This window comes from Vanellus vanellus, assembly GCF_965231255.1.
Source record: "Vanellus vanellus genome assembly, chromosome: 2".
In the NCBI taxonomy this organism is placed as follows: domain Eukaryota; kingdom Metazoa; phylum Chordata; class Aves; order Charadriiformes; family Charadriidae; genus Vanellus; species Vanellus vanellus.
This window is the reverse complement of record NC_138906.1, coordinates 170,238,606-170,263,832: the sequence shown is the minus strand read 5'-3', so window position 1 is coordinate 170,263,832 and position 25,227 is coordinate 170,238,606. Positions and strand designations below refer to the sequence as shown.

The 25,227-nt window shown below is 68.6% G+C and overlaps 3 protein-coding genes across 6 annotated transcripts; 1 reads left to right on the top strand and 2 right to left on the bottom strand.

The window, feature by feature from the left end:
- Window positions 1–25: 25 nt before the first annotated feature.
- On the top strand, window positions 26–16,507 carry SHARPIN (SHANK associated RH domain interactor; the record flags this gene model as incomplete). 4 transcript variants are annotated; one of them, XM_082498878.1, is made up of 14 exons in its annotated part: window positions 26–250; window positions 4,758–4,932; window positions 5,608–5,718; window positions 6,666–6,807; window positions 8,662–8,752; window positions 9,034–9,307; window positions 9,990–10,120; window positions 10,301–10,474; window positions 14,041–14,201; window positions 15,234–15,345; window positions 15,434–15,613; window positions 15,725–15,823; window positions 15,919–16,062; window positions 16,165–16,507. In XM_082498878.1, 14 exons carry the CDS (start codon window positions 26–28, stop codon window positions 16,243–16,245), a joined length of 2,100 nt encoding a protein of 699 aa, XP_082355004.1. In that variant the 3' UTR covers window positions 16,246–16,507. The 4 variants fall into 4 exon arrangements, with proteins under 4 accessions (XP_082355004.1, XP_082355006.1, XP_082355007.1 ...); XM_082498880.1 differs by lacking the exon at window positions 26–250 and adding an exon at window positions 4,523–4,637; XM_082498881.1 differs by lacking the exons at window positions 26–250; window positions 4,758–4,932; window positions 5,608–5,718 and adding an exon at window positions 5,753–6,504.
- Window positions 16,508–16,648: 141 nt separating this feature from the next.
- CYC1 (cytochrome c1) lies at window positions 16,649–19,043 on the bottom strand. Its single transcript, XM_082479687.1, has 7 exons — window positions 18,892–19,043; window positions 18,075–18,268; window positions 17,856–17,982; window positions 17,607–17,764; window positions 17,295–17,455; window positions 17,091–17,191; window positions 16,649–16,976 (listed from the first exon to the last, which is right to left on the bottom strand). The coding sequence occupies exons 1-7, from the start codon at window positions 18,973–18,975 to the stop codon at window positions 16,872–16,874; spliced, it is 930 nt and encodes a 309-aa protein (XP_082335813.1). The 5' UTR covers window positions 18,976–19,043; the 3' UTR covers window positions 16,649–16,871.
- A 124-nt stretch (window positions 19,044–19,167) lies between these two features.
- GPAA1 (glycosylphosphatidylinositol anchor attachment 1) lies at window positions 19,168–24,863 on the bottom strand. The gene is made up of 12 exons (XM_082499447.1): window positions 24,621–24,863; window positions 24,364–24,543; window positions 24,153–24,264; window positions 23,915–24,062; window positions 23,207–23,308; window positions 22,931–23,127; window positions 22,373–22,569; window positions 22,140–22,293; window positions 21,985–22,068; window positions 21,704–21,900; window positions 20,732–20,902; window positions 19,168–19,860 (listed from the first exon to the last, which is right to left on the bottom strand). The coding sequence occupies exons 1-12, from the start codon at window positions 24,692–24,694 to the stop codon at window positions 19,617–19,619; spliced, it is 1,860 nt and encodes a 619-aa protein (XP_082355573.1). The 5' UTR covers window positions 24,695–24,863; the 3' UTR covers window positions 19,168–19,616.
- Window positions 24,864–25,227: the final 364 nt, after the last annotated feature.

The window sequence follows — 25,227 nt, the reverse complement described above, 5'->3', positions numbered from 1 at the left end:
GTAGAGGGAGGCGGCGGCGGCGGCGATGGCTCTGCCCGGTGCCCCCGCCCCGGCTCCGGCCGCGGCCCCGGCGCCGCCGCCGCCGCCCACCGTGCTGATGGCGGTGCGGGCGGGGCTGGCGGGGCCCTCCCTCCTCCCGCCGTTACCCGCCGCCGCCGCGCTCCGCCTGCAGCTCAGCGTCGAACCAGCGGCCGGCGGGCAGCGACACTTCCGCCTCGGCCTGCGCCACACGGAGGCGGCCGGCGGCGCGGTGAGACCGGGGAGGACCCGGGGATGGTGGAGGGGGGTGTCGTCCGGTGTGCGGGGACAGCCGGGACCCCCTGCCCTGGGCAGGGACGTCTTCACCGGGACCGGGTTGCTCCCAGCCCCGTTCAACCCGGCCTTGAACACCCCCAGGGATGGGGCAGCCACAGCTTCTCGGGGCACCCTGCGCCAGGGGCTCAGCGCCCGCACAGCCCACAAGTTCTTCCTCACATCTCCTCTTAGTCTCCCCTCTGTCAGCGTCAAACCGCTCCCCCTCGTCCCACGGCTGCCCCCCCTGACCCAGAGTCCCCCCCAGCTCTCCCGGAGCCCCTTTAGGCACTGGAAGGGGCTCGCAGGTCTCCCCGGAGCCTTCTCTTCTCCAGGCTGACCCCCCACCTCTCCCAGCCCGTCCTCCCAGCAGAGGGGCTCCAGCCCTCCCAGCATCTCGGGGGCCTCCTCTGGCCCCGCTCCAGCAGGTCCATGTCTCTCCTGTGCTGGGACCCCCCGAGCTGGAGGCAGCACTGCGGGGGGGTCTCCCCAGAGCAGAGCAGAGCAGAGCACAGCAGAGGGGCACAACCCCCCCGGCCCTGCTGGCCACGCTGCTGGGGATGCAGCCCGGGATGCCGGGGGCTCGCTGGGCTGGCAGCGCACGTTGCCGGCTCCTGGCCAGCTTTCCCCCCCCAGCCCCCCCGAGCCCTTCTCCTTGGGGCTGCTCTCCATCCCTCCATCCCCAGCCTGTGCTGGGAGCGGGGGCTGCCCCCACCCCGGAGCAGGACCCTGCGCTTGGCCTGGCTCAGCCCCGGGAGCTTCACACGGGGCCACCTCTCAGCCTCTCCAGGTCCCCATTTTGGGAGCAGGCCTGCTCTTGGCTAATTTTCCCCCGATTTGCTCAGCCCCGGAGGCGGCTGCAGGTGTGCCGAGCCCTTTCCTCCCGCCTGACGTGCTGAGGCCGGGCTGCACCGCCGAGCCCCCGCTACCCTGCTCTCAGGGTGCCTCTCCTCTCCTCCCTGCTCCGGTGCTGGGAATCTTCCCCCTCTGCGTCTCCGCTCCCAGCACCCTGGGGGGCATCAAGCAGAGTGTGGCCAGCAGGTGGAGGGAGGTCATCCTCCCCCTCTGCTCTGCCCCAGTGAGGCCACATCTGGAGCACTGTGTCCAGTTCGGGGCTCCCCGGGTCAAGAAGGACAGGGAACTGCTGGAGAGGGTCCAGCAAAGGGCTGTGGAGATGAGGAGGGGACTGGAGCATCTCTCTGCTGAGGAGAGGCTGAGGGACGTGGGGCTGTTCAGTCTGGAGAGGAGAAGGCTGAGGGGGGGTCTTATCAACGCTTATCAGTCCTTCAAGGGCGGGTGCCGGGGGATGGGAACGGTCTTTGTTCAGTGGTGCCCAGTGACAGGACAAGAGGGAACGGGCACAAACGTGACCACAGGAAGTTCCATCTCAACCTGAGGAGGGACTTCTCTCCCGTGCGGGCGGCAGAGCACTGGCACAGCTGCCCAGAGAGGGGGGGAGTCTCCCCCTCTGGAGCCATTCCAAACCCGCCTGGAGGTGTCCTGTGCCACTGCTGGAGGTGCCCCTGCTCTGGCGGGGGGTGGCACTGGGGGAGCTCCAGAGGGCCCTTCCAGCCCCCACCATTCTGTGATGCTGTGATTCTGTAATCGTTATGGCTGGAAGTGACCTGTAAGATCGTCAAGTCCAACCGTTAGCCCAACGCTGCCACGTCACCACTAACCCCCGTCCCTCAGCACCACCTCTGCCCGTCGGTTAAACACCTCCAGGGGTGCCGACTCCCCCACTGCCCTGGGCAGCCTCTGCCAGTGCTCCACAGCCCTTCCCGGGAAGAAATGTTTCCCGATCGCCAATCTAAACCTCCCCTGGTGCAGCTTCAGGCCGTTTCTTCTTGGCTTCGTGTGGGGCAAGACAGGCCGGGGCTGCTCCTGCCGGCTCTGCTGCACAGTGTGGCACGGTGGCAGTGACCGGGCACAGCGTTGCGCTTTGCGCAGCTCCAGCCCCGTAAGTGCCGTGTAAAACCCCGCAGGGAGGCTGATGGTGCTGCCGGCGAGGCCGCGATGGTGGTGGGGAAGTGACTCACGCTCCCCATCCAGTTACGGTTCGTGCCACCACGGCACACACCGGCTGCTCAGCCATCACCGCAGGCACTCCCGTGGTTAGCTTGCACCCCGGGTTCGGTTTCGGAGCGCAGCGGGGCTGTGGCACGTGCCTGCCAGAGCGGTGTGAGGTTGCATGCGAGCGATGGGATGAGGTGAGAGGCAGCGCGAAAGGGAAGCGTGGTCCCTGGCCAGACTCCCCGGAGCCTGGACCTGATCCCCCCCCTCCTTCTCCCCTCTCAAGGTCAAAGCGCTGCAGGGAGCGGTGGCGCACGGCAGCTGAGCCGTCCTCCCCACTGGAGCGTGGCGTTGAGCCCGTCTGCCCCTGGGAGACACGTCCCATCGCCCCAGCCTCGCCGGGGCTGCATTCCCTCCTGGCTCTGGCACAGAAGGCGGCGCCGGGCCGGCCCCGGATGGCAAATGGTGTCGGACCAGCTGCTCTGCCCGGCGGCTAATCTTACTGGACTCCGCTTGCTGCGGCAGTGTTAATCCCACGGTGCGTTGCCGTCTGCCCGCTCTGGCCCGTTGTACTGGCAGGGCTCTGGCACGGGATCCCTGCCCGGGATCGATCCGGCAGGCAGCTCCTGCGGGGAAGGAGCCCGGGCTGTGCCTGCGGGAAGGGAATCGGCTCTTGGTTCGGTCGGAGAATCCTCTGCCGGCTCCGGGAGCTGCTCAGCCCTTGGAAGGCTGTGAGCTGGGAGGGGGACGACATTGTGGGTCCGGTGTCCTCTCCTCTGACACAGTCTCCTCGTCCTCAGGAGAGCTTCAACAGCCAAAATCCCCTGGGCCAGCCCCAGGCTGGTTGCTCGGCAGCTCCCAGACCCGGCGAAGGAGGAGGATGAGGTGCCCGTTTAGCTGCAGGTAGCCATGGCCAGCGGCTCCGCAGCCCGTGCAGCCCACCTCCCCGCTCACACCACCTCCCTTGTCCCCCCCGACATCCCCTGGGGACGGGGACTGCTCCCCTGGGTGCCCCTCGGCACCGCGGCGGGGGCTGGCCGCTCCGAGCGCCCGGCAAATCGAACCCGTGTTTTTCCGGGTGTTTTCCTGAGGGATTGGAGCCGGGGGCAGCGGGCAGGGCGGCGAGGCTGTGTGCGGGGACAGCCGTTTCAGACTCGGTGGGTGGTCCTGGCAAAGGTGCGTCCCCGGGCTCTGCTCCGCGGCCGAAAGTGTTCCATTCCTCCCTCCCTTTGATTCCTCCCCCCGGGAGCATCCTTTTTCCCGGGACACGGGTGCGGAGCACCCCTGGCAGCTCCCCCGGGGTTAGTTTTACCCTCCGGACTGACAAATCAAAGAGAAAGCTGTGCCTGGGGGGGAGCTTTTCACAGCTTCTCTCTTCTCCGCCACCATTCCCCGAATCCTGGTGTTGGGACAGGGGACAGCGGGTCGAGGGGGACTCAGCAGGGCTTGGAACTGGGACGAAGGGCGAAGAAACCAGTGGTTTGTCTCAAACTTCCTTCCAGCCCGTCCCGGCCCCGTCCGGTGCAGGCGGCGCTTAGAGAGTGACAGAAGGACAGAAGTGGCGTTTGCCTGCTTCCTGCTCGCTGCCTGCGGCGGCAGGTGCCTGCGCAGAGCCCTGCCTGCCCTGCCCCGGCTCCTCCCGAGCTGCCATTTTACCAGAAGCAGAATAGAAAGCTCCGGCGTGAAGCCAAGATCGGCGTTGGCCACCGGGGGAGAGCGGGGCCGGGGCTCTCCTGCGAGGCTGGTGCTGCGAGGGCAGCTGGCAGAGCGTGTCTGCCGGGGACGGGGGGACGGGGAAAGCACCCTGAGGTGCGTGCGTGCGTGGGGAAGGGGTTTCCCAAGGCTCATAAAAGGGGGAAGGAACTGGCTTCCCCCGCGAGCTGGTGTCACGGAGCCCCAGTCGTCCCAGATGTCCCCTGCGCTTTGGTTTTGAGGGACGGGGAGAGGCCGACGTGGGAGAAGGGCTGTGTTTAGTTGTGTGTGTACCCCGGGAGGGATGGTGTGTTCTGCAGGAGAGCTGGGGAGGGACTGTGGGACGAGGGGGAGCAGTTTGACACTGACAGAGGGGAGACTGAGATGAGATATTGGGAAGAACTTGTGGGCTGTGCGGGCGCTGAGCCCCTGGCGCAGGGTGCCCCGAGAAGCTGTGGCTGCCCCATCCCTGGGGGTGTTCAAGGCCGGGTTGGACGGGGCTGGGAGCGACCTGGGCTGGGGGGAGGTGGCCCTGCCCAGGGCAGGGGGGGACTCGATGGCCTTTGAGGTCCCTTCAACTGAAACCCTTTGGTGGTTCTCTGAAGCCATTGTGGAGGAGAGGGACTGCCCCGTGTCCCCAGGTCCTGGCCCAGACGCTGTGCCGGGGCGGTTGCCCCCTTGCCCAGTGCACTGTCTGCGTGCAGACATCCTCATCCCGCCTCCGTCACGGCGTGACCCTCTTATCCTTCTGCTTCCCCTAGAACATCGCCGAGTATGACCTCAAGGACATCTCGTACAAGGTGAGGAGCCCCACGTGCCACGAGCTGACGGTCCTCAGCTCCTCGGACGAGCCCATGGTGTTTAACTTCGAGGAGGAGCGGGAGGCACAGAAGTGGTGGACGATCGTGAGCAGCTCCCTGCGGGAGGTGCAGAAAGGTGAGTGGGGGCTGCCGGAGGGCTGCCGGAGGGCTGGCGGGGATTCCCCGGCTGATGGACCCGGCTGGGAGACAAGGCTGGGGCTGTCCTGCTGCAGGATAACTTGGGTGTGCAATACTGGCGACTTCTGGCTCCCCGAGTGCCGGGGCAGCATCTCAGCCCCTTCCTTCTCCGGGATGTTAACTCCTGCACATCTGGAGAGGGATGTTGGGAGGGTCCCTGCGTGCGCTGGAGCATCCGAGGGGGCAGAGGAGACCCCAGGAGACAGGAGGTGGTGTGGTGTGGGACATAGGAAGGAGGTTGATGGTCCCAGTCCCATGTTTGGGGAGGGAGCTGCTCGCTTGAAGGGAGAAACGGAACACTGGGGAGCTGGAGGAGCGTGGTGCATCGCTGAGCCCTCGCCCCAACAGTCCTGGAGTTGGGGGGAGCAGCGGCCAAAGGCTTCGCAGGGATGGTGGGCTGTCGCTGACTCGGCTCTCTGGGCTCCGTCAGCCCTTGGGACGTGGATTAGGGTCGCTGTTACCTTTTCCTCAAGCGACCTCACGTAGCTCAGGGCTTCCCGACGCATCTTCTCCCCGTGGTGCGAGTGTGCAGCTCCTTGGGGAGGACAGTCGGTGACGGTCGCTGCCGGGGGGTAGCACTGCCCTGCCCTGATGTGTTCCTGCCGTCCCGCAGCCTTGGACAGCACGCTGGCGTCCCAGGCCCCATCCCTGCCCGCAGCTGCCGGCGGCGTCTCTGCAGATGCGGATCCGGAGGCAGCTCTATCCTCAGAGCTTTCCGAGACAGGTACGTGAGGGGAAGGTTCCTTGGCTCTTTTGGTGTCGCGGGAGTTACCAGCCCTCCGTGGCAGACAGGCTCCATCCCGGGTCCAGCTGCTCCCCCGCCGTGGCTGACAGTGAGCTCATTTATCGTGGAATCGTGGAGTCACAGAGGTTGGAAGTGACCTCTAAGACCACCGAGTCCAACCGTTAACCCAACGCTGCCACGTCACCACTAACCCCCGTCCCTCAGCACCACCTCTGCCCGTCGGTTAAACACCTCCAGGGGTGGCGACTCCCCCACTGCCCTGGGCAGCCTCTGCCAGTGCTCCACAGCCCTTTCCGCGAAGAAATGTTTCCCCATCTCCAATCTAAACCTCCCCTGGCGCAGCTTGAGGCCGTCTCCCCTTGTCCCATCGCCTGGTCCTGGGGAGCAGGGACCGACCCCCCCTCGCTGCCCCCTCCTGTCAGGGCGCTGTCGAGAGGGAGAAGGTCTCCCCTCGGCCTCCTCTTCTCCAGGCTGAACCCCCCCAGGGCCCTCAGCCGCTCCCCATCAGACGTGTGCTCCAGACCCCTCACAGCTCCGTGTCCCTTCTCTGGACACGCTCCGGCCCCTCCATGTCTGTCTTGTTATGAGGGGCCCAAAACTGAACACAGCGCTCGCGGTGGGGCCTCACCAGTGCTGAGTACAGGGAGACGGTCACTGCCCCAGTCCCACTGGCCACACTATTGCTGGCACAGGCCAGGATGCTGTTGGCCACCTTGGCCACCTGTGAAACTCTGTCCCTGCTGTTTCCATGCCGAACTGAACCAGGTTTGCTGTTTCTAGATGTGAGGCTGCGGCACAGGCAGTCTCGGGCCCCTCTGGGTGCCGGCATTGCCGGCGCCGCGGGTGGCAGTGGCTGTGCCGTGCCCGGGGGAGGGTGTTTGCAGACCGGCTGCTGTTCACGGTTCTCCCTCTCCGCCCCGCCACAGAGGACCTGGCGCTCCACCTCGCCCAGGCCATCGAGTACGGGGACGAGGAGGTGGCCTCGCAGTGTGCCGTGGCCCTGGCGCGCCAGCAAGCCACCCTCAGCATCCTCCTGAAGGAGTCCAACTACCCCACGGACGATATCAGGTGAGCCCCTCGGGCCGTCGCGGTCTGGGAGCCGAGACGAGCGCCCCTCCTCTTCCTCCGCACCCTGCCCGGCCCGCGGATGGAGCCGTGGGTCCCGTGCCGGGGCTCTGCGCTCCTCTGTGGGCAGACGTTTGGGTCGCTGGAAGTTTGGGTCGCTTTTTCCCCCTCCCTGGGCTGTGTTGCTCTTGGATCTGTCTTTTTCACATGGCTTTGCCTGTAGCGGTGACAGTCCGGGGCGTTTGTGTGTCCCCCAGGGGCCGGCAGAGCCAGCCCAGCCTCCCGCGGCCCCTGGAATTCCCTGCTCCGGGAATTCCTCTGCCATCAGTGGTATCCTGGGATTTGTACATCTTCCCTCGCTCCCGGGAGGAAGGAGGGGGGGGATACAGGGGCAGGGTGTTGGATGCGGCCAGAAAAGCCGGGAATCCTGAGGGCGAGCCCGCCTGGGCAGCAGCCGGCACAGCAGGGACCTGATCCTGCGGGGTCTTCAGGCTCAGCTGGAGCGCCGCCGTGCCCCTCTGCGGTGTGACGGGGCTGTCACCAGCTGCCGGGATGGCTTTCCCCTGTCTGGGGGACGCGGGGACGCCCCGCCGGCAGCCTCCTGCGGTCCCCGCTACTCTCTGCATGGGGACCCGCTCCGGAGAGTGCTGCCGCCTGCGGCGCAGCTTTGTAAAAAGCCTCCAGGAAGGTTAAACCACTAACTTCGTAACAAGACCCCACGGTGGGCAGGATTAGACTGAGGGGACTCGTGGATAAACGTCGGGATCTGGGAAGAGTTGTGTCTGAGTGCTCTGAGTGCCCTGGAGGGGGTCAGTGAGCCGAAGGGTGCTGTGCCAGGGACACCAAAACGCTTCCAAGCTTCCATAAAAGCCTTCAAGGAGGAAAGCGATGTGCCGTGGAGCGGGATCCTCCGTTGGGACGGTGACCGACCGAAAGGTGGGGGACGCAGGGCAGGAACAGAGCGCTGCGTGTGCCGGCGGAGAGCGGAGGCGTCTGCAGAGACGGAGCTGCTCCGGGGACACACAGATGACCTGGAAATGTCGACGCGCTGTGAGGTCTGGACTTAGAGACGGGATTTGTGGCTCCGAGTGCTTGAACTCAACGCTGATAAACGCCAAACGGGGAAGGCGCTGGTGGGCAGAGGAGGCAGCGGACCTGGGAGGACCACAGATGGTTCAGGCAGCACCAGCGGCACCGTTCGGCAAGAGCTGCAGCGTTCGGGGGCGTCAGGAGGAGGAACACACGGGAGATCCCAACACTACCTGCGGGTTTCTCTCTTAGCTCTTGGGCAATCCAGCTTCGGTCCCTCTGTGTCGGGTAAAGGGAAGGGGTGGGATGGTCAGAGGCGTGAAACACCTTCGCAGGAGGAGGGCTGGAAAGGTTCGGACCCCGGTCGGAAGGAGAGGCGGCTGCGGGGGGCGAGGGGAGTCGGGAGCGGAGAAAGGGAACGTTTCCTCGCGTGGCTGGGGACGGAGGGACTAGGAGGCTCCGGGAGATTAGGAAGCACCAGATTTAAAGCCAATAAAAGGAAGTATTTTTTTTCTTGCCGTATGTAAGCACATGGTGGAAGTCATTGCCGAGGCTGCGAGGATAAGGCTGGAATAGTGAAGAAATAAAACGGGGGGGAAACAAGTTCCCCATGAGCGTTAAAGGGGGGGTTCGTGATGCAGAGCGAAGGCCGGGGGTGCCTGTCCCAGTTTCCTGGGACGCCGCCTGCGGCACTGGCGCCGCAGCTCAGAGCATCGTTACCTGGCGAGCGGCTGGTGCCGAGTGGCAATGCCGGGACCCCCCTGCCCCGGTGGCGGCAGCGCCGAGCCCGGCAGCCCTCCTCTAACGGCATCCCTCTCTCCTCTCCAGCATGAAGGTCGGCGTGGAGGATGCGACGTCTTCTGCGAGCATCACCCTCAGGGTCCGCGCTCACACTACAATAGCAACGCTCAAGCAGCAGGTACGGAGCGGCGCGAGGGCATCACCCCATCCCGCTCCCGGCCCGGGGACGGGCGCCCTGGGGTCCCTGCAGCCCCCTTTTTAAATGCTCCTACCTGCGGTGTGGGAGCTGAGCTCTCCCACCCACCCTTCTCCCTTTGTGGCGGCGGCTCTGCACCGGTTCTGCGGGCTCGCCGACGTGTGCCAGCGTGGCATCGGCCCCTGCCAGGCCGGGAGGCGGGGTGAGAAGCTGCGGGGAAGCCGTGGCTGCGGGCTCACCTCGGAGCTTCTCCTGCCGCCCAGGTCTTCCAGGATTACGGGTTCCACCCCTTGGTTCAGCGCTGGATCATCGGGCAGTGCCTGTGCGTGGACGAACGGACCGTTTCCTCCTACGGCATCCGCAGGGACGGCGACACCGCCTTCCTCTACCTGCTCTCGGCGAAGATGGCCGAGCTCACCGAGCAGCGCTACGAGGAGGACCAGGCGCAGGTCATGCTCAGATCCACCTCCTCGCCGACCGACGACGTCGGCGAAAGGCGCAAATACAACACCCTGCCCAACATGTCTCCCAAGAAAGGTCTGGCTCTCCTCCGCCCTGCCGACGGCCGCCAGTGGGGAAGGCAGCCCGGGCGCGGGGTGCCAGACGTAGCTGCGGGGATGGGGACCCCGGTGTCGGGGTGCTGCTGTGCCAGGGGGGGTGAGGATGCGTGGGGTGCCGGGGGGAGGACGTGTGGGGTGCTGGGGGGCTCTGGGCAGCACCTCGCTGGGCTGGAGGGGCAGGGCGGTCGCTCAGGTCCTGCTGCACCGGTAGAAAAGCCTGAGTGTCTTCTCCGGGATGGAGCGGAGCCGATACCCTCCGCCCTGGGCAGCCACCGCATGTCCGCACCCTCTGTGCTGCCGAGCGGGCTCGGGAAGAGCCTTCATGGTCTCCCTGTTGGTTTTCCCTTTACCCAAAGTGGGGTGGTGAGGAGAGGTCCGGCGTGAGCCCTGGGCACTCCTCTTGTCCTGCACCGTGCGCCCTTGGGCTCCGTGGGACCGGGACCGGGCTCAGCGCTGGGAACCGATGGGCTGGGGCAGGGCTGGTCGCCAGGATCCGTGTTCCCTGCCCGGGGCCGGCCAGGGACGAGCGGCCTCTTCCCTGGAGAGAAGGGGTTTTCCACGGCATGGCACGGCGTGCTCTCGGCCAGACCTGGCTGCCCGGCCGCGTGCCGGTCCCCGGGCTGGCTGTAACGTCCCTTTTCCCCGGCATCGCTCTCCAGGCTGGGGGGACGAGGCGGGCAGGAAGATGGACATCGGTGAGATCAGCCAGCACTTGGACACGCTGCAGATCGGCGACCTTTTCAGCGCCCAGCCGGCGCCTGCTGCCGCCAGTCTGCCCTCGCCCGTGCAGGTCCGTGGCCCACGCTGTGTTTCCCCCATCGCCACCCTGCTCTGTCCCCCGGGGTCCTCCCTTTTTCCCAGCCTGGGGGGCTGCCGGGGAAGCTCCCTCCGTGTCCTATCCCCCCCTCCCACCTTCCCTCTCTCCGAAGCATTTTTCCCCGGCTTCTGCATCTCTCGCTTGTCCCTGCAGGCGGGCTGGTCCTGTCCGAAATGCACCTTCATCAACAAGCCCACGCGGCCGGGCTGCGAGATGTGCAGCACGGACCGCCCCGACGACTACGTGGTCCCCGGCAGCTACAAGCCGGATGAGACGGAGCTGTGGAGGATGCAGCAGGAGCAGGAGGGGATCCTGCAGTACCAGCAGGTAAGGGGGCTCGCCGGGCTCCCCGCAGCCCGTGCTCGAGGCCAGACTCGGGGAGGATTGGGCACCGGTGGGGTTTGGAGGCGTCGCGGGCAGACGGACCCTGTTCTGCTCTGGGAATGGGGCCGGGAAGGAGAGGCAGACACCCCGAGGGGCAGCACCGGGGGCTGTTGCAGCCCCCTTGGTCCCCCTGCGGAGGGGCAGGCGCTGCCTGCCCGTGCGCCCCGAGGAAGCGCGGAGGTGCTGCATCATGAGCACGGCGTCTTCTGGCTGTTGGAGGAGATCAGTGCCGCCGCCGCCACCGGGATCTGACCGCGCTGGCTGGCTCGCCTGCGGCCGTGCGCGGGGCCATGTGTGGCAGGGCAGGGACCTGTGACCCCGCGGGCAGAGCGTGGCAGGACACGGCGCGGCGGTCCGGCCGGTCATTCCTCTCTCGCCTCACTGCGTAGCGTGTCGTGTCGGCAGCCGTGTGCCGAGGAGCCGTCGGGCTGCGCTTTCTCCCGTTTCCATTTCATAGAAACGTGCGGGGGGCTCCGATGGGACCCGACCCCGAGGTCGGAGCGCGCCGCGGGACTCGGGGACAGGGGGGAACCACCGGCTCAGCCACTGACCAAACCTTCTCTTCTTTCTTTTTTCTCTTGTGCCGGGATCCCGCTAGGAAAAGGGAAGGAGAGAGGATGGCTCAGCTGCGCACTGCGTCCTGGGCTCGGGTTCCTTGGATGACTTCATCCACCTGTCCTCCGAATTCTGCTAGCCGCCCCGTGCCTGGCCCACCCGGACGCCCCGTCCTGCCCCCTCCGGTGCCCACCGGGACCCGGTGCCCACCAGTGCCGGCCCCGACGTGCGCCCAGCGGCTGCCGCCGGGCCCCCCCTTGCTCAGACCCTAGAGTTGAACTCGCCGCAGAAGAGCGCGGCGTCCGGTGCACTGCTCCTCCTGCCCGGGGTGCCAGTGGGGAGGGGGGCACATGCCAGGGTCATGGTGGGGGGTCTGAGCCCCCTCTGGGGGGGGGGGGGTTGGTGTGGGGTGAGGGTGGCCGTCCCCACTGCTGCTGTCCCGTTCGCGAGGGCTTCGGGGAAGAGCCGGTGTGGACGGGGGTTGGCACCGTTGGCACTGACAGTGCTCGGCCTGAGACTGCTCTGGGGGTCTCAGGCGCCCCCTGACTGTGCTCTGCGGGTCTCGGGCTCAGGGAGATGGTGCTGAGGGGGTCTTGGGCTGGGGCAGGGGGAGGCTGTGCTCTGGGGTCGCGGGCTCTGGGGGGCCATGCTGTGGAGGTCTCAGGCTCAGGGGTCCCTGTTCTGGGGGTCTCAGGCTCAGGGAGGTCGTGCTCTGGGGGTATCAGACTCAGGTGGGCTCTGTTTGGGGGTCTCAGGCCTGGGGGGGGGAATGCTCTGGGGGTCTCAGGCTTGGGGGTCCCTGTTCTGAGGGTCTTGGGTTCAAGGAGATTACGCTCTGGGGGTCTCAGACTCAGGGGGACATGCTCCGGGGGTCTCGGGCTCATGGGGGGCTGTGCTCTGGGGGTCTCGGGCTGGCTGGGGTGCTGGCCCTGTGGCACCCATGGGAATAGGTCGGGGGGGGGGCGTTGGCTGAGGTGCAGCCATGGGTTTGGGGGTCCCCTGTGCCACACTCCCCTTCCTGGCTGCCATGAGCGCTGTGCTCCCCCCGGGTGCGGCATCGGTGTGGGTCCGGTGCAGCGTGCAGCCATCGGCCGGGGCGCTCTGTGCCATGGGTCCTTCTGGCTCCCGGGGCTGCCGTCGCCTTGGGGGGAGCGCAGGTTTGGTTATTCCGTGTTGTACTTTGGAGATGTGGTCCCGCAGCGGGGAGCCGTGCGTCCCCGGGCTGGGGGGAGGACGGGACCCTCGGTTGGGGTCTGGCTCCTCAGGTTGGGTTGTGCCCCCCCAAAGGGGCCGTGGGCGGATTCCTTCCCTCATTAAAGCCTTATCCCACCAGTGCGGCTCTGCCGTCTTCTTGCGCCGGCTGCTCCACGGCGTGAGGGGGACTCCTGCCTGGGGGGGCTCCTGCCTGCGGGGGTGTTCGTGCCATGAAATGGATGAGCTGTGGGAGTGGGTCTGTGCGAAGCTCCCGGGGCTGAGCCGGGCCAAGCACAGGGTCCTGCTCCGGGGTGGGGGCAGCCCCCGCTCCCAGCACAGGCTGGGGATGGAGGGATGGAGAGCAGCCCCAGGAGAAGGGCTCGGGGGGGCTGGGGGGGGAAAGCTGGCCAGGAGCCAGCAACGTGCGCTGCCAGCCCAGCGAGCCCCCGGCATCCCGGGCTGCATCCCCAGCAGCGTGGCCAGCAGGGCCAGGGGGGGTTGTGCCCCTCTGCTGCGCTCTGCTCTGCTCTGGGGAGACCCCCCCGCAGTGCTGCCTCCAGCTCGGGGGGTCCCAGCACAGGAGAGACATGGACCTGCTGGAGCGGGGCCAGAGGAGGCCCCCGAGATGCTGGGAGGGCTGGAGCCCCTCTGCTGGGAGGACGGGCTGGGAGAGGTGGGGGGTCAGCCTGGAGAAGAGAAGGCTCCGGGGAGACCTGCGAGCCCCTCCCAGTGCCTAAAGGGGCTCCGGGAGAGCTGGGGAGGGACTCTGGGTCAGGGGGGGCAGCCGTGGGACGAGGGGGAGCGGTTTGACGCTGACAGAGGGGAGACTGAGAGGAGATGTGAGGAAGAACTTGTGGGCTGTGCGGGCGCTGAGCCCCTGGCGCAGGGTGCCCCGAGAAGCTGTGGCTGCCCCATCCCTGGGGGTGTTCAAGGCCGGGTTGGACGGGGCTGGGAGCGACCTGGGCTGGGGGGGGGTGGCCCTGCCCAGGGCAGGGGGGGACTCGGTGGCCTTTAAGGTCCCTTCAGCCCAAACCATTGGGTGACTCTGTGACACGGAAGGGCTGTGGGAGAGCAGGGGCCGCTGAGCCATCCTGGCAGCCGGTGCCGGTGCTGGGCCTCAGTGCTGCCGCTTTGCCATGCAGGAGCAGTGCCGCGGCTCGGCTGGGTGCCGGGGAGGGGGTATGGGGTGGGCGACACGCAGATCCCCGTGTGGGTGATGCTCGGGAAGGGGCCCGTGACTGCGGCAATAGCAAAGCGCTGGCGTGATGTAACGTGTCACCGGAGCCCGCGCTCCGGCAGCCGCGGCTCCCCCAGCCCAGGGACGGGGACACGGACACGCTGCGGGGTGCAGCCGGCGGCACATCCAGCCCAGCTGCCCCCCCTCTGCTTCCCTTACCCGGGGGGGGTCCCTGCAAGCCAGACCCACGTCCCCATGTGCAGCCGATCCTCCTGGCTACCTGAGCCGTGGCGGACTCCGAATGAGTGGCCCCAGTCCCTTGGTTGGTGGCCAGGAGGGCTGGGAGAGGCTTGGAGTCCTGCCAGCCTCACCGGGCCATGCCGCCTCTCCCGGTGGCAGCCGCGCTCCCCGTGGGGTAGAGCCGGCGATGCTCCCACGGCTCCAACTCAGGAGCCCTCCCCTGGGGCAGGAGCTGCTGGAGGTGGCAAATGGTGGCCTTGGGCCCCTCCGCGGGGATGTCGCGCCCGGCTTGGGCTTGGTGGCGGTGCTGCGGGGGCTGACCGGGGCTGTTCCTCGCCGGCAGGCGCTGGAGGCCGAGCGGCTGAAGAACTTCCAGCAGCTGCTGCAGCTGGAGGAGGAGGTGCTGGTGCCCAACCGGGAGGTGCTGGAGTGTCGCATCTGCTACCAGCGGGTGGCCCCGGGCGAGGGGGTGCTGCTGCGCGAGTGTCTGCACAACTTCTGCAGGTAACGACCGACCCAGCCGCCCGGGGGGGGGGCGAGACCCCCACCATCGCGGTGACGGGCCACAGGAGCCCCACCATCGCGGTGACGGGCCATGAGACCCCCACCATTGCAATGATGGGCCACGAGACCCCCACCATCACGGTAACAGGCCATGAGACCCCCACCATCGCGGTGACGGGCCATGAGACCCCCACCATCGCGGTGATGGGCCATGAGACCCCCCACCATTGCAATGATGGGCCATGAGACCCCCACCATCGCGGTGATGGGCCATGAGACTCCCACCATCGTGGTCACTGGCCCCGAGACCCCCACCATGATGGTGACCACCCCTGAGATCCCTGACCCCTCACGGTGACTGGCCCCAAGACCCCCCAGCCCCGAGACCCCCCCAGCTCTTGCGATGACCCCCCCCCACATCAAAGTGACTGGCCCTGAGCCCCCCACCATTGTGGTGACCGGCCCCGAGACCCCCCCAGCCCTCCTGGTGACTGGCCCCAAACCCCCCCAAGCCCTGAGACCCTCCCCCAGCCCTCGCAGTGACGGACCCTGAGCCCCCACCACCACAGTGACTGGCCCCAAGCCCCCCACCCTCGTGGTGTTTGGCCCTGAGTCCCCCACCGTTGTGGTCACTAGCCCCAAGACCCCCCTGCGGTCACAGTGACCGGCCCTGAGACCCCCCAACCCTCACGGTGACCACCCCAAGACCCCCCAACCCTCATGGTGATTGGCCCCAAGCCTGGCCCCAAGCCCTGAGACCCCCCCAAGCCCTGAAACCCCCCAGCAGCCCTCACAGTGATGGACCCTGAGCCCCCCGCCATCACAGTGACCACCCCAAAGCCCCCCACTCTCATGGTGTCTGGCCCCAAGACCCCCCCAGCCCTCCTGGTGACTGGCCTGAAGCCCCCCACCATCACAGTGACCACCCCCAAGACCCCCCAACCCTTGTGGTGACCGGCCCCAAGCCCCCCCGTCGCAGTGACGGTCCCTGAGCCCCCCACCCTCGTGGTGACGGGGGTCCCGTCCCCGCAGGGAGTGTCTGCGCCAGGTGATCAACTACAGCGAGGAGCCGGAGGTGGCCTGTCCCTTCCGTGACGACTCCTACGCCTGCAGCAGCCACCTCCAGGAGCGGGAGATCCGGGCGGTGAGCGCGTCCCGCCGGCGCTGGGGTGGGGTGGGGGGTCCTGAGGGGGGGGGGGGTAACCGCATCCTGACCCTGCCCGTCTCGGCAGCTGGTGTCGCCGGAGGAGTACCGGCGGTTCCTGGAGAGGAGCCTGGTGCTGGCCGAGCGCCGCAGCCAGAACAGCTTCCACTGCAAGACCACCGACTGCCGCGGTTGGTGCATCTACGAGGATTCGGTGAACGAGTTCCGCTGCCCCATCTGCCGGGCCCTCAACTGCCTGCTCTGCAAGGTGACCCCCCCCCCAGTGCCACACCGCCCCCCGTGCCCACCCTCGCCGGCGCTCCCCGGGGCTCGGGGAGGGGTCAGCGGTGCTGAGCGGTGCCGTCTCCGCACCCCCCAGGCCATCCACGAAGGGAAGAACTGCCGCCAGTACCAGGATGACCTGCGGGTCCAGGCGCAGAACGACTCGGCCGCCCGGCAAACCACCGACATGCTGCAGGTGGGGGTCCCGGCAGGGTGTAGGGTGGGGGGGGAGGCACTGGAGTGTGTCCCCACGTCCCTCACGGCCACCTCTTCTCCTCCCCCCCCCCCCAGACCCTGGTGCAGATCGGGGAGGCCATGCACTGCCCCACCTGCCTCATCATCGTCCAGAAGAAGGACGGCTGCGACTGGATCCGCTGCACCGTCTGCCAGACCGAGATCTGCTGGGTGACCAAGGGGCCGCGCTGGGGGCCGGGGGTGAGCAGCGCCGGGGGGTGGAGGGACCCCCCACGGCAGAGCCGGCCCCGGCAACCCCGCGGTGGGCTCCCACCTTGACCCGCTCCCTTCTTCCCCCTCCAGGGTCCCGGTGACACCAGCGGTGGATGTCGCTGCAACGTCAACGGACAGCGGTGCCACCCCCGCTGCCAGAACTGCCACTGAGCCCCCGACGGGGACGGGGACGCGCCGGAGGCAGCCGGACCGGGAGCTGCACCCCTCGCACCGAGAGACGGCGCAGCCGGGGACAGAGCCGGCACCGCGGCCGGTGCGGGACCCAGAGACGATGGCGGTCATGGAGAGCGCGCCACGTCCCGCAGCCGGGGAAGGAGAGGATGGACACGGGGTGGGGGGGTTCTGTGGAGCCCCCGTGGTGGGGAGCAGCACGGCCAGCGGTGCGGGGGTGTCCCCAATAAAGCCGTCTGTGTGCCAGAGCTTTGTTGGCAGCGGTGGGGCTGTGATTCACCCCCCCAGACCCCGATATGGGGGGTGACGGGGATCAGCCTTTTAACGAGCCCCCGACCCACTCTCGAGGGGACGGGGGATGACACCACACTGCACTTTCCCCTCGAAATATTGACAATTTATTTCCGTGCCCCCCCCCCAACCCCCCAAGCGCAGGCAACACCCCCCCTCCCCGGGGAGGGTGAGCAGCGGAGGCTGAGGGTGATGTTAAATACGGAGCCGCGGTGGGGGCACACAGAGGGTGCCCCTCTCCCCCAGTCCAGGGGTGTGCGTCGGTGCAGCCGGGGTGGGGGGCACCCCGCTGTCATTTCCTCCCCCTCCCCCCCTTATTTGGGGGGCCGGTAGACCATTTTCCTGCTCTTCAGCACAGACCATTTGTGGCGCTTCATGTAGTAGAGAAGGGAGACGAGGAGCCCCGAAATCATCAGCATCTGGGGGGGTGTGGAGGAAGGAGTTGAGCTCTGCCCCGAGTACGGCACAGGGCAGGGGGGGTGTTGGGGACCACGGAGGGGGTGCTGTGACGCCCCCCCGGGCTGAGCACCCACCTTCAATCCCATGCGTTTGCGGTGGTCGTGCTCCGGCTCCGCCGCCCACCGCAAGAAGGTGCAAATGTCCTTGGCGATCTGTGACATGGTGGCCGGGGTGCCTGGGGAGGGCAGGGGGGGGGCGCTGAGCTCCCCGGGGACTGGCACACACCCCCCCCAGCACCCCGCCCGGACATCACCGTGCCGGCCCCAGACCCCTCTTACCGTCATCGAATTCCAGGATCTCGTTGTAGATGGGGGGGGCCATGCCGATGGCCTGGCCGGGGAAGTAGGGGTTGTAGTGCAGCCCCTCCCGCACCGTCACGCCGGCGGGGGGGTCGCAGTACCCCGTGAGGAGGGAGAAGACGTAATCCTCACCCCCGTGCCTGCGGGGAGAGTGGGGGGAATCAGCCCCGGGCAGCGGAGCCTCCCCCGAGCAGCGGGACCGGGGTCCTCCCCCCATCAGCGGAGGGCTCTGCCGGGGACCCCGAGCTCCGTGTAGGTTCGGGACTCACTGAATGCCCCCCCCCACTTTACCGGGCATTGACGATGTAGCTGAGGTCGGGGGGCAGCGCCCCGTTGTTGGCAGCTCGCGCCGCCTCGGCGTTGGGGTAGGGCTTGGGGAAGTAGTCGGAGATCTTGCCGGGACGCGTGAACATCTCCCCGTTCTCATCCGGACCGTCCACCACCTCCACCTGCGCCGGGAGAGGGGTCACAGCGGGGGGAGAGCGCTGAGCCGGGGCGCCGGGGCAGCGGGCACGGCCGGCCGGCGGCACCGGGACTCACCTCCTCGGCCAGCGCCTTGGCCTCCGCCTCGGTGTGGGTGACGCCGATGAGGTTGCGGAAGGCCATGTACTCCATGCTGTGGCAAGCGGAGCACACCTGCTTGTAGACCTGGAAGCCGCGTCGCAGGCTGGGAGGAAGAAGAGGAGGAGGAGAAGGAGGAAGAAGAGGAGGAGGAAGGAGAGGCGACGGCCCCGGCTCCCCGCGGCCCCGTGCCGGTACCTGGCGTGGTCGAGGGCGTCCAGGGCTCCGCCGTGGCTCCAGGGGAAGCTCGGCGGGTGCATCTCCAGCTCACCGGCGTCCAGGGCCGAGCGCAGGGCCAGGGCCAGGCCCCCCCCGCCCGCCGCCAGCACCCCCAGCGCCGAGAGGGCCACTTTCCTCCCGCGGGAGAGGCCCGAGAAGGACGACATGGGGGCCTGGGGGGGGTTGGGGATACGGCTGTCAGGGGACGGGGGAGGCACGGGGGGAACCGGGGAGGGATGGGGGGAACCGGGCAGGGATCGGGGGGAACCGGGGAGGGATCGGGGGGAACCGGGGAGGGATCGGGGGAACCGGGCAGGGGACACCGAGCGGGGATCGGGGCGGGGGGGAACCGGTGACACTGGGGATGGGCCGGGGACACCGGGCAGGGTCTGGGGGGGGAACCGGGGAGGGATGGGGGGACGGGACCGGGGACACCGAGCGGGGATGGTGGGGGGAGGAATTGGGGATACCGAGCGGGGATGGTGGGGGGGGGAACCGGGGACACCGGAGCGGGCTGGGGCACACCGGGGACACCGAGCAGGATGGCGGCGGGAGGGGAGAGGGGAAACCGGTGCCGCGGGGCAGGGAAGGGCCGGGGGGGAACCGGGGACACCGGGCCGGGATGAGGTGGGGGGGGAGGAGGCACCGGGCAGGGCGGGGGGACACCGCTGCCGCCCCGCCCGACCCCCGCACTGCCGCTGGGCCCCGGCGCCGCCCCCGCCCGGTGACCTTCCCGCCGCGGGGTGTGTGTGGATGGGGGGGGGGTGTCGGTCCCCGGGGCCGGGGCGGCTCTCACCGGGGCGGGCGCGGCCCGGGCCCGCGGCAGCAGGAGGCGCCCGTAGGGCCGCAGCGGGAGACTCCGCACCGCCACCGCCGCCATCGCTCCGCTCCTCCCGGCGGCCGCCGCGCCGAGGTCGAGGGGACGCCGACCAACCGCCCCGCCCCGGACCTGACGTAGGCGCTCTGACGTCACCCGCCGCCGGAAGCAGCGTCACGGGCTCCGCCGCCGCTCCCCGTCCCCCTTCCTTCCCCATAGCACAACACCGCCTCCGCTCCGCTCCCGGTACTCCGCCTTTATTGCAGCGCGGCGGCACCGACACCGCCTCCCCGCAACCGACCGGGGAGAGACACACACACCGCCCCCTCCCCCCGTACAGACCGTGCCGGGACCCCCCCGGAACCGACCGGGGAGAGACACCCCCTCACAGACGCTGTGCCGGGATCACCCCCACCCCAATTCCAACTGGGGAGACCCCCCCCGTACACACCGAGCAGCCCCCGAACCCCTCCCCGGTACAGAGCGGGCACCGCACACCCCAACCGGGGGGTCCCACCCCACCTCCCCCCAGGGCAGGACCCGCTGCCACCCCCAGTGTGTGGGGGGTGGTTTGGGGATGGGGACATCACCCCTGCCAGGCCCCCGGCCCCGCTGTCCATCCGTGGGTCCATCTGTGGGTCCATTGTGTGTCTGTCCATAGCTCTGTCCGTGGGTCCTTCCGCAGGGGGGGCGTCCGAGGCCCCTCACTTCCAGAAGAGCACGTTCCAGAGCAGCAGCCAGCAGGGGTATATGCCGAGGGCGAGGAGGGGGCAGAGGAAGGAGCCGTAGAGGTGGTGCTGCAGCAGCCCCTCGGCCAACGCCGCCAGGAAGAGCTGCCACCCCTCCGCCGCCGCCGCCGGCGCCTCCACCAGCTCCCGCTGCAGGAAGATGGCCAGCAGCAGCGTGACGGCCGGCGTCGCCAGCACCAGCAGCGCCGCCAGCAGCACCCTGCGGGCGAGGGGCACCGTCAGTTCCCACAGGGAACGGGGAGAGAGCCCCCCGGCGCCCCCCAATCTGGGGAGAGACCCCCAGCATCTCCCCACCCTGGGGAGAGACCCCAGCATCCCCCAGGAAAAGCCCCCCCCCCCCGCTTCCCACCCCCCCAGAGAAAGGCCCCTGGCATCCCCTTGGCATCACCCCACCTTGGGGAGACCCCCGAAATCCCTCAACCCCAGGAGAGACCCCCGGTATCTCTCCAGCATCCCTCAGGGAAAGCCCCCCCCAGCTTCCCCCCACCCCAGAGAGAGACCCCCAGCGTCCCCTTGGCATCGCTCCAGGGTGGGGAGACCCCCAGCATCCCCCAACACAAGGAAAGCCCCCCCCAGTGTTTCCCCAGCATTTCCCTGGGGAGAGACCCCCTGGCATCCCCCCTCCCTGGGGAGAGCCCCCAGCATCACCCAGGGAGAGTCCCCCCCAGCGTTCCCCACACCAGGGAGAGACCCCTGGCATCCCCCTACCTTGGGGAGAGACCCCCCCAGCATCCCCTTGCCCCAGAGAGAGCCCCCCTGGAGTCTCCCCAGCATCCCCCTGCCCTGGGGAGAGCCCCCCCAGCACCTCCCTAGCATCCTCACACCCTGCAGAGAACCCCACTGTGTCCCCACCACCCCAGAAAGAGCCCCCCCCAGCATCTTCCCACCCTGCAGAGAGCTCCCCTGGTGTCCCCCCACTCTGGGCAGAGCCCCCCCACCATCACCCTGCCCCATGGAGAGCCCCCAGTGTCCCCCACTGCAGAGAAAGCCCCCCCCAGCATTGCCCTGGTGTCCCCCCGCCACTCCCCCACTGCAGAGGGGCTCCCGTCCCCCCCGCTGTCCCCACTCACTTGGGGCCGGTGGGCTGGACGGCGGCGGCGGCGGGCACCATGGTGGCGGCCAGGAGGAAGCCGAGGGAGAAGTTGAGGAGCGCCAGGCAGCCCAGCTGCACCGCCAGGTACAGCAGCGCCAGCAGCTTCAGCGTCATCCAGCCCCGGTCACTGCCGCCCCCCGCCAGCACCCTGCGGGGACACGGGGGAGACACTCAGCCCCATGGACCGAGGGCATCCACAGGCTGGGGACGGAGGGATGGAGAGCAGCCCCAGGAGAAGGGCTCGGGGGGGCTGGGGGGGGAAAGCTGGCCAGGAGCCGGCAACGTGCGCTGCCAGCCCAGCGAGCCCCCGGCATCCCGGGCTGCATCCCCAGCAGCGTGGCCAGCAGGGCCGGGGGGGTTGTGCCCCTCTGCTGTGCTCTGCTCTGCTCTGCTCTGCTCTGCTCTGGGGAGACCCCCCCGCAGTGCTGCCTCCAGCTCGGGGGGTCCCAGCACAGGAGAGACATGGACCTGCTGGAGCGGGGCCAGAGGAGGCCCCCGAGATGCTGGGAGGGCTGGAGCCCCTCTGCTGGGAGGACGGGCTGGGAGAGGTGGGGGGTCAGCCTGGAGAAGAGAAGGCTCCGCGCAGACCTGCGAGCCCCTTCCAGTGCCTAAAGGGGCTCCGGGAGAGCTGGGGGGCGACTCTGGGTCAGGGGGGGCAGCCGTGGGACGAGGGGGAGCGGTTTGACGCTGACAGAGGGGAGACTGAGAGGAGATGTGAGGAAGAACTTGTGGGCTGTGCGGGCGCTGAGCCCCTGGCGCAGGGTGCCCCGAGAAGCTGTGGCTGCCCCATCCCTGGGGGTGTTCAAGGCCGGGTTGGACGGGGCTGGGAGCGACCTGGGCTGGGGGGAGGTGGCCCTGCCCAGGGCAGGGGGTGAACTCGGTGGCCTTTAAGGTCCCTTCAACCCAAACCACTGCTGACGCCACGACAGCCCCCCCCAGACCCCGGCACCTGTGGGTGTTGTGGGGCAGGGCCATGCCGGCCACGTAGATGGCGATGACGGTGAGCACCACGGCCTCCGACTCAGAGACAGGGAAGTGCTGGGTGGCCACGTGCTGCCCCAGCACTGGCAAGAAGTAGAGCGCCAGGCCGGCAGCGTGGCAGATGAGCAGCGGTGGCACCAGCACCAGCAAGCCGGGCCGGGACTCCTGCGGAAAGAGGGGGGTGAGGCCGGTGGGACCGGGGGGGGGTCTGTGGGAGGGGACAGGGTGGGGGAGGGGAAGGGCCCGGACCTCCCCGCCGGCGTGGTCACCATCCCAGAGCCGCTCGGCGCTGCCCGTCTCGCTCTTGCTCAGCTTCATCCAGAGGTCCAGAGCGTGGGGTCGGTCAGGGAAAGCAACAGAGCAGGTTTGGGCACCCCCAAAGTTCCCCCTCCCCAAAAGGATATCTTGAGGATGAGGACAAGGATGAGGAAGCCGAAGGCCGGCATGTAGACGCCGATGGAGACGAAGCGGGACAGGGAAGGCAGGAGGTAGAAGAAGTAGGACTGGTGCAGGCGCTCCAGGAGGTTGTTGAGCTTCCGAAACATACCCTCCAGCGTCCTGCGGGCACCGGGCACGGTGAGGAGGGGACACTGCGCCCAAGGACCCCTCCCGGCTCCCCCTGCAGCCCCGCACTCACTTGCCCACAGTGGTCATGTCATACTTGTACTGTCGGAAGCTGTTGATGCCACGGAGGGTGATGGCCTCGATGCGGTAGCGCAGGAAGAGGCCGTGGTCGCCGCGGGGCTGCCCCGAGGCCTGGGCCAGCACCATCAGCAGCAGCGTCTGCAGGCTGTGGCCGAAGGCGGGCAGCGAGTCCCAGTCCGAGCGCGGCAACTGCGGGAGAGACCGGAGCGGAGAATGGCTTTAAACTGAAAGAGAATGAGAGGAGATCCAAGGAAGAAAGGTTTTACGCTGAGGGCGGTGAGCCCCCGGCGCAGGGTGCCCCGAGAAGCTGTGGCTGCCCCATCCCTGGGGGTGTTCAAGGCCGGGTTGGACGGGGCTGGGAGCAACTTGGGCTGGGGGGAGGGGTCCCTGCCCATGGCCTTCAAAGGCCAACCCAAGCCATTTGGTGACTCCGACACAAGCCAGGATGCTCTTGGCCTCTGGGACACGGGTCGGGTGGGACAGGAGCCTCCCCCGAGGCAGGGCTGGGCGGCGTGTGCCAGGGGGCGGCCGCGGGCAGGGCTCGGCTCACCTTGCCCTGGATGGTGCAGAGCAGGCCGTTCTTCTGGCAGAAGGCGTGGAAGAGGTTGAGGAGGTCGAGGTTGGGCAGTTGCCCGTTCAGCCCCTCCACTGCCACGTCGAAGCTGGTGACCACGTCGCTGCTCAGCTCCAGCGAGATGGCCGCCTGGATGGCACCTGCCCGGCCCAGCGTCCCCGAGGACCGCACCTCTGCGGGCACCACGTTGCGTCAGCGCTGCCGCCGGCACACCGGCACGGCCACGTCTCCCCCCTGAGCCCCCTGCCTCACCGGTGAGGTTGACATCGTGGTAGGCCTCCAGCCAGGCCTCCATGCCCAGCAGGTCGTGCTCATTCACCAGGAAGATTATGTCCTTCGCCCAGTAGATCTGGCCTGAAGGCAACAAGGCAGCTACGGCACACCGGTCCCTGCCCCGGCACAGCCCGGCACAGCCCCAGCAGAGCCCAGTCCCTGCCCTGGCAAAGCCCAGCGCAGCCCCGGCAGAGTCTGGCACAGCCCCACTGCCCAACAAAGCCCTAGTGATGCCTGGTGCCTGCCCCGGCAAAGCCCGGCACAACCCTGGCAGAGCCCAGTCCCTGCCCCGGCAAAACCTGCTACAGCCCCGGCAGAGTCTGGCACAGCCCCACAGCCCGGCACAGCCCCGGTGACGCCTTCTCCCTGCCCCGGTAAAGCCTGGCACAGCCCCAGCAGAGCCCGGCCCCTGCCCTGGCAAAGCCCGGCACATCCCCCGGTGCCCAGCACAGCCCTGGCAAAGCCCGGCACAGCCCCGGTGGGACCCGCTCCCTGTGCTCCCCCCCAGAGACGCTGGGTCCCCCAAGGGCTGTGGGTACCTGGTGCTCCCCCCCCTCACCTCCCCATGGGGCAGGGACCTGTCCGGGGACGGGGACGCTCAGCACCCCAGGGGACCCCCCGGCCATCACTCTGCCGCCGCCCAGAGCCCCCCTAAGACGACGCCAAGTTCCCCCCCAGGGGACTGACCTCGGAAGTAGGAGGCGAGGGCCAGCATCAGCCCCACGGCCTGGTTGTTGTGGGGTCCCTCGCTGCAGGGCACGGTCAGCACCAGCGCCTCGGTGCTGGCGGCGCGCGGCGCCCGCAGGATGCCGTACACGTTGGTGCCCTTCACCATCTGCCGAGGGAAGGGGAGGGCTGGCAGGGGGCGGCCTCAGCTGGGACCCTTGCCCCAGGATCGGGGGGTTTAGGGGGGGTCTGTACGTACGTAGCGCTCGCGGGCCTCGTCGGGGAAGGGCAGCGTGCGGGAGAAGGGCTGCCGGTGCACCTCCAGCCCCAGATTCCACATGGTCTTCTCCAGCCAGGCCACCGGCATGCCCCTGGGGAGGGGGAGAGGCAGGATGGACCCCCGCAACCCCTCCCTAAGGGCACCTCTGCCCACACCACCCCCCAAACTCGCGGCACCCCGATCTTCTCACCCTGCTTTCTTCTTGTGGCCGGCAAACTCGCGGGCGTAGGAGAGGGCCCTCTCGCCGTAGAGAAACTGCTCCTCCACCATGGTGGAGCCCATGGCGTTCTCCGACATGTAGGTGCGGGGGGCGAGGGGCTGGAAGGCCAAGGCCAGGAACCAGCCCAGCCCCGCCACGTAGCTCAGGGCGCTGGGGGGCAGACGGGGCCTCAGGGGGGGTCACCGCCGGCAGACCCCCCCACCCCCCGCCAGCCCCCCGGTACTCACCAGAGCGGAGTGTTGAGGCGCAGGATGAGGCGGGAGAGCGCCCGCCGGCAGTGGGGGTCCGACAGCAGCCCCATGGCGGGGGCCCAGGCTGCTGGGGGAAAGGGGGGAGGACGGAGTCCCCACCGGCACGGGGGAGGCTGCCCCACAGCACCCCTCACCTGGGGCTGCCCATGGATCCAACCACCCAGGCACCCCCAGCTACGCACGCCCCCCGATGTGCCCCACAGGTGTGTCCCCAAATGGCCTGTCCCTGCCCCACACACCCCACAGCACCCACCCCTGCGCCCACACACTCCCCACAGCCCTCGTCCCTGCTCCACAGCCTCCGTTCCTGCCCCACGTGCACCCCATGGCCCCATTGCTGCCCCACACACACCCTGTGGCCACCAGCCCTGCCCCACACACCCACCCCTGCACCCCACACACACTCCACGGCCCCATCACCACCCCCCACAGTCCCATCCCTGCCCCACACACCCCCTATAGCCCCTCACCTGCCCCACACACCCCCCACTGCCCCTTACCCACCCCACATGCACCCCGTGGCCCTGTTCCTGCCCCACAGCCCCCTCGCCGCCCCACACAGCCTGGTCCCTGCTTCACATGC